Source organism: Echinops telfairi, unplaced genomic scaffold, assembly GCF_000313985.2.
Source record: "Echinops telfairi isolate 266 unplaced genomic scaffold, ASM31398v2 ScPeMD7_23;HRSCAF=83, whole genome shotgun sequence".
In the NCBI taxonomy this organism is placed as follows: domain Eukaryota; kingdom Metazoa; phylum Chordata; class Mammalia; order Afrosoricida; family Tenrecidae; genus Echinops; species Echinops telfairi.
Window position 1 is genome coordinate 39,627 of NW_022103920.1, and position 6,999 is coordinate 46,625.

Sequence of the window (6,999 nt, forward strand, 5' to 3'; positions counted from 1 at the left end):
GGTAAACAAGCGGCCATCTAGCTCAGAAGCAACAAAGCCCACATGGAAGAAGCACGCCAGCCTGTGCGACCACGAGGTGTCGAAGGGGTCAGGCATCATCAGAACGAAAAAAATCATATAATTGTGTATGAGGGGGAGTGTGGAGTAGAGACAATCTGTAGGCAACTGTACACCCCCTCACCCTCACGGAGGGGTCGCAGGGAGGAGATGAGCCAGTCAGGGTGCAGTGTAGCAACAATGAAGCATACAACTTTCCTCTAGTTCCTAAATGCTTCCTACTCCGCCTCCTTCCCCCCCACTATCATGATCCCAATTCTACCTTACAAATCTGGCTAGACTAGAGGATGTACGATGGTACAGATAGGAACTGGAAACACAGGGAATCCAGGGCGGATGATCCCTTCAGGACCAGTGGTCAGAGTGGCGATACTGGGAGGGTGCAGGGTGGAGTGGAAAGCAGGAACCGATTACAAGGATCTACATATAACCTCCTCCCTGGGGGACGTACAACAGTTAAGTGGATGAAGAGCGATGTCGGACAGGGCAAGATATGACAAAATAATTTATAAATTATCAAAGGCTCATGAGGGAGGGGGGAGGGGGGAAAATGAGGAGCTGATGCCAGGGGCTTAAGTGGAGAGCAAATGTTTTTAGGATGAGAGCAATAAATGTACACATGTGCTTTACATAATTGCTGTATGTATGGATTGTGATAAGAGTTGTATGCGCCCCTACTAAAATGATTTTAAACAAAATAAAGATCCTTGGTGATGCCAAATCATGGTCTCCAACATGCTGACAGTGGGAGAATGGCCCAGACTGGTTCTGTTTGGTTCTGTTGTGCAGAGGGTCACCATGAGTTGGCATTGACTTGATATCAGATATTCATAGTAACCTGATAAACCAACAGGAATTTCTGAAGCGGTCTGCTTTCATTCTACATGTGGCCAGCCTCCCACTTTCATCCCTTACGATTTACACACATGCTTCCTTTCTAGACTTAAGCCTCTTAGGGCTAGGAACTGGGTCTCACTTCCATTTCCATGATATCATTCCTCTAGTAACCATGGTGGTGGCTTACAGCAGTTTCAGGAGTGGGGCTGGGTTCCAGTCAGGTCATGTTCTTTTATCTTCACAAGTTTTTGTGAAGATAGTTGTTAGGTGCCAGAGTTGGTTCCGACCCATAGTGACCCTATGTACCAAAGAACAAAACACTGCATAGTCCTGCACCATCCTCACAATTGTTGTGTGAACCCACTGTTGCAGCCACGGTGCCAATCCATCTTGTGGAGGGTCATTTTTTTCAATTGCCCCTCCACTTTACCAAGCATGATGTCCTTCTCCAGAGACTGGTCACTCCTGACAACAGGTTCAAAGTCTGAGAGACAATCTCTCCAGCCTTGTTTCTAAGGAGCATTCTGGCAGCACCTCTTCCAAGACAGATGTTGGTTCTTTTGGCAGGTCATGGCGGTTTCAATATTCTTCACTAGCTCCGCAATTCAAAGGTGAAGATTGCATGAGATAATTTAGATGAGCTCATTTACACAGTACTGCTCTTAAAGACTAACTTATGTTCTATCATCCCTTAGACGCTACAAGGTGCAAAGGGCCCGCTGATGTCGGACAACAGGACTTGAGTGGCCGGTGCAAAGCAGCACATGTAGAGTGCTCCTGGGGAACACACAGCAATGGAGGCATTCTAAAGGAAGATTCCACAGTCCGTGTGCTCTTTTACTCACGGTAACAGGTACCTGAACCTTCTGCATTAGCTCCAGAGGCTGAGTGCCAACCAGTGCTGCGGCCAGTGTCAAGCAGGGGCTCAGATGACCAGCCCACCACGTGTGCACTCCCCTTGCTACCAACCCTGCAACATGGACTACTGTGAGAGGATCCATGTCACATTGGCAGTGTCCTCTCGATGCTCACTAGTGCTGTGTGAGGAAGAGGAAGATGACTGTGGTAGTTACATATTCTGGTGTCAGTTTGGGACTTGAGAGGACTAAGAGTGAAGTCTGTCACTTGGATCACAGTCAGTGAGGCCTCTGTGTGGACACAGCCTACCCCAGAATTCTGGGGACACCGGTATTTCCTCCTTGAAGACTGGAGACACTCCTCTGCTCACTTCCTGAGAGACATCCCCTACTCTGATGCAGCCCTGGGATCTGGAGGAGCCACATGGAGACCCCTGCCAGCACTGAGATGCTTGCGCCACTGGATCCAGACTTCCAACCCACTGGCCTGCAATCTTCCTGCATTTGATGTCGTTGCATGTTTCGTTGAGTCTGAAGAGGTCTTTACAGATTGGTATTGGCCATATGAGCTAATATCGGACTTATGGACTTGATCTGGACTGGGCTGGGATGTTTTCTCAATATTCAACTACCCTTGTATATAAACCTTTCTTATACACATATGCATTCCTATGGATTTGGATCTCTAATCTACCCAGACTAACACGACAACCCTGTTTGACCATCTGGAGAAAGGTCGACAAGGACCTTGGCCCCACCAGCCAGAGAACCACCCCAACTTCGACAGACTGATCTCCTATGAGGCCAAAAACCCCACCCCCATCCCTCGAACAAGAACACTTCTCAGGCACCAGTTCTAAAACCAAGTTTATTCTCTAGTTTGAAAAGGAAGGCAAATAGTTGTTCTGTGAAGTTCCAGAGAAAGAACAAAGCCGAATAAGTAGACATTTGGGGAAAGCAAATTTCATTCATTATAAGGAATCATTTCTAACAATTAGAATTATCCTAAAATAGAACTGGAGCCTTGGGAGGTAGGGAAGTCCCTGTGAGCTATGTGTTTAAGCAAAGGCTGGGCACCAAACACAGAAACGCTAAGAGCCACCTCCCCAGTGCTTCCCTGCAGGCGACACTCCAGTGGGTCTGTCCTTTCCCTAAAATTCTGAGGTCTGGCAGGAGTGAAAGAATCGGGTTATTCAGACAAAAGCCTGGACACAAGGATGCTGACAGTGGGGCTGGGGGGTGGGAGGCAGGGGAGGAATATGCTAGGAAAAGCCCTGGGGGTTGGACTTTGGGGAGGCACTAACAGTCATTAGTCTAGGTCTAGGTGCCTAGACAAGGGACAGGGGAAGAGGACAGGATGGGACAGGTTAGAGCAGCGCAGCGTTACCTCCACACGCTGGACACAGTCCAGGAGCTGTCTAACAAGGCCAGCAGGTTCTCCAAGGTGTATCCAGCTGGCCCACTGTTCCTCCCCGAGGGTTTTTTACTAAGAACCACACCACTCCTACTTCCAGATGGATTTGGAGTAACTCATCATGAAAGACACGGGTCGTTAAGGCGGTTAACACCAAGAGGGTGCATCCTCCTTCCCATGGGTGGCCCCTCTAGCCCGCAGGCGCTAAGGGATGGTCAAGATGTTATTGCTACTTTTCCAGGGGCAGAAGAGTCAGGGTGGCAGCTGGAGGCCTGGGGCCCTGGCACTCTTGAGAGTGGACTCCTCGGTGAAGGGGAGGTGATCTCTCTTCCTAACAGGACTCACTCACTTCGCACCAGGCCTCGGTCCCTTCCAGGGGTCCCACCCCATGTTCTATACCAGCAATGACCAGGACACCCTGAGCTACTGGGACGCTCTCCCCGCCCCCAGCTTCCTCAGCCCCACCCCTTTCAGACGTCATGCCTCTTCTGATGGGCCAGGAGCCTCTCCTCCTCATCAAAGGTCTGGCCGCAGATAGCGCAGCAGAAAGCGCCATCCCGGATGTGGCTCTTGCGGTGGGTGATGAGGTTGGACTTCTGGCTGAAGCTGCGGTCGCAGTCGGGGCACGCGTAGGGGCGCTCGCCAGTGTGGATGCGCCGGTGGGATACCAGGTTGGACTTCTGGCTGAAGGCCTTGCCGCACTCAGGGCAGACGTAGGGCTTCTCACCAGTGTGGATGCGCCGGTGAGCAGCCAGGTAGGGCTTGTGGCGGAAAGCCTTGCCACAGTCTGGGCAGACAAAGGGCCGCTCAGGGGCATGGTCACGCCGGTGGGCGGCCAGGTGGCTGCCCTGTGAGAAGCGGCGCCCGCACTCTTCGCAAGCAAAGGGCCGCTCGCCTGAGTGGACCCGAGTGTGAGCTACCAGGTGGGTCTTCTTACCGAAGTTCTTGCCGCACTCGGTACAGGTGAAGGGCCGCTCGCCGCTGTGCTGCCGCTGGTGGGCACGCAGGAAGCGCTGTAGCCGGAAGCTGCGCCCGCAGTCCTCGCAGCTGTACAGCTCTGGGGGCACAGCGGCAGGGGCGGGCGGGGGGCCGTGAGGGGCTCCAGGTAGGGGCTCGGGGACAGGATCCCCTGCAGGTTTCGGTGGGGCCTCTGGGATGGGCTCCAGGGAGACAGCTAGAAACTGGGGGCTTCCTGAGCTCGGAGCACCCTGCGCTGACCCCTCGGACCGCTTGTGGATCTTGCTGTGCGACAGAAGGTTGGGTTTGTGCCGAAAGCGGCGCCCGCACTCTGTGCACGGGTAGGGCTTCTCGCCAGTGTGGATGCGCCGGTGGGAGGTCAGGTAGGGCTTGTTGGTGAAGCGCTTTCCGCACTCTGGGCACTGGTGCGGCCGCTCACCCGTGTGCACCCGGCGGTGGGCGATCAGGTTGGGCTTGTGCCGGAAGCGCTTGCCACAGCATGCACACTGGAAGGGGCGGTCAATGGCATCTCCACCAGGCCTGGGGGCTGTCACCGCGGGGCGGCCCCTGGGCCGAGGCCCAAGGGCTTTGGCGGCAGCCTCTTCCAGAGCCTCAGCCACATGGACCCGCTTGTGAGCAACCAGCTGGTCCCATTGGGCAAAGCTCCGGCCGCAGTTGCCGCAGATGAAGGGTCGGGCCTCCGGGGGGTGCGGGTGGCACCGTAGCAAGTGAGCGCGCAGCTGCTTTTGTCGCCAGAAGCGCCTCTCGCATTCTGGGCAGGCGACGGGCCGCTTTGCAGCTTCGTGGGCTCGTAGGTGCAGAACCAGAGCCACCCAGCCTCTGAAGCCCTGCCCACAGGTGTGGCAGGCAAAGCCCAGGTCTGGGGTGGCTGCCGCATGGACCTGGCGGTGCAGTGCCAAGAAAGGGGCGTGGCGGAAGCGGCGCCCACACTCGGGGCAGGGCATGGGCAGCCGAGCCTGACACCTCCGAGCATGTAGCCACAGGGCCACCCACCCTGGGAAGTTCCGCTTACAATGGGCACAGCGGTGGGTTCTCCCTGGGGCTTGGCCAACCAACGCAGCCGCTGAAGTGCCCGGTGACCTCAGCCCGCGGGGTTCCTCCTCCAGGGTCTCTGGTGACTCCTGGGAGGGCCCCGAGAGGAGTCGGGAGTGGACAGGGCCCATTGCCATGGGGCCCCTGCAGCGTCGTTCCAGCATCTGTTCTTCCTCTGCTGAGGGCAGAAAAGCAGAGTCACTCGAGACCAATGTGTCCTGTCCCAGTGCCTGTCGGCCCCAACCCATACAGGGGCGTTCCCCAAATCTGCTTCCTACAGCCCTGGACTAGGCTAGACTAAGCCGGTTCACTGTGGTCATCTGACTTCATTCTTGGACTTCACGGGACACCTCAACTACACTTGTCCGTCTCCTCACGGGCTCTTCCTGGAACCTCTCACCGCACCCACCCAAGTCCAGAGCGTCAACAAGGCTGGGACCCACAGCACTACGCTACCGCAAAGCCCTTCCTGAGGCGGCTCTGGTCGGCGGCAATGCTGTGCAGCTGGAGAGTAGGCAGGAGGACCAGTGACCCGGGCACCAAGAGCCTAACTGAGACTTGGGGGGAGTTGCTATACTCCCAGCCCAGGTTTGTTCTCTCCAAGGAAACGCTCCACTCTGTTTGTAAAGATCTCCACTGCCGCTGTGTGTCTGTGTTTTCGTTCGCATGCACACGCTCTCCAGGCCTCATTGTCCCCAACCTCTGACCAGAAGCCAGAGTTAGAACAGCTCCTTTTTTGCGGCGTGTGTGTGTGGGGGGCAGGCTCTGAATGCAATGCTAGCAGCCTCTTGCCAGGCAACAGCCTGACTGCACCCGTGCCCTCCTCCAAGCAATGAAGACATCCCAGGGAGGAAAGTGCTCCTGGAATCCAGACACCACCCACACCTGCTACCCTGAGGGCCCCATGCCTGGCCCTGCCTCCCTTAGGATGCTGGGGATTATTGGGGCAAGAGAAGGGGAGACAACAGGAGATTAAGCGCTGTCCCTCTCCTGGTCCTGCCTCTACCACGACAGGAGTGGTCCTACATACCACCCATCCACCCGATAAGGAAGCCCCAACTCAAGAGCCTCTTACAGGAATTCTGGGGTGAGGGTGGCGCCAGGGGTTGCCTGCAGGGGCCGCCAGAGGTAAACTGCCTTCACGCCAGAGTTCCCTAGACCCTGCCCTGAGAGCCTGGGAGAGCCCAGGGAACAGACACCGGATCCGACCCATGTCAGCCATCCTTCCCCTACAGGCCCAGCTGGCCTAAGCTCTGGGCAGGCTTGGGACCACAGAAAAGGCCGGACCCTACCCTGGAGGCTGTGGGGCTGGGGATACAGCTTGATCCAGTTCCGCCTGGGGACGCTCCTGCGGAGACTTCCGCGGCTGCAGCGCCTGCTTCGGCTCCCGCTCCGGTAGCCCCCAGACGTCAGCGAAAACTGCAGCAATAAAGACACCCCTACCCCCATGGCAGAGCTCAGGCCTCTGGGTGCGGAGAGGCCAGCCTCACCTGCTGAAGGGGAGAGAAAATGCACGTGAGGCTCCAGCGCAAGCGATCGGTCAGCGGTCAGCGTGGCGTCCTCACGCCACCAGTCGGCCCGCCCCTCCCCCGCCAACAAAGCCGCGCAGGTCGGCCCGACGCCTAGCAGGGTGACCTCAGCGGGCGCTCAACTGAAAGTCCAGTGTATCCCCCAACCAAGGAAGTGCGCTGTGGGTCGTGGCCACTTCGCTGCTGCGGCGGAAGCCCCCCTGAGCCTTCCCCGCTCCCGCCAGGGTCCCGACTCCGAGGGGGGCAAAAGCCGCTGGGCGGCCCTGCCCCTCCCCCAACCTCACGGGATCGGGCT

The 6,999-nt window shown here is 56.7% G+C and overlaps 1 protein-coding gene across 3 annotated transcripts in view; it reads right to left on the reverse strand.

Moving 5' to 3' along the window:
* Window positions 1–2,601: 2,601 nt before the first annotated feature.
* The window catches only part of REPIN1 (replication initiator 1), a 12,009-nt gene continuing 7,611 nt past the window's right edge, over window positions 2,602–6,999 (reverse strand). Inside the window, exons 2-4 of one of the 3 annotated variants that reach the window (XM_045288629.1) lie at window positions 6,468–6,668; window positions 4,103–5,353; window positions 2,602–3,952 (exon numbers count right to left, since the gene is read on the reverse strand). In XM_045288629.1, coding sequence (XP_045144564.1) covers window positions 3,636–3,952; window positions 4,103–5,353; window positions 6,468–6,624 — 1,725 coding nt within the window. In that variant the 5' untranslated portion in view covers window positions 6,625–6,668 and the 3' untranslated portion in view covers window positions 2,602–3,635. Of the gene's footprint in view, window positions 5,354–6,467; window positions 6,669–6,999 lie in introns of all 3 variants that reach the window. The other 2 variants (XM_030885292.2, XM_004713929.2) reach the window with 2 other exon arrangements.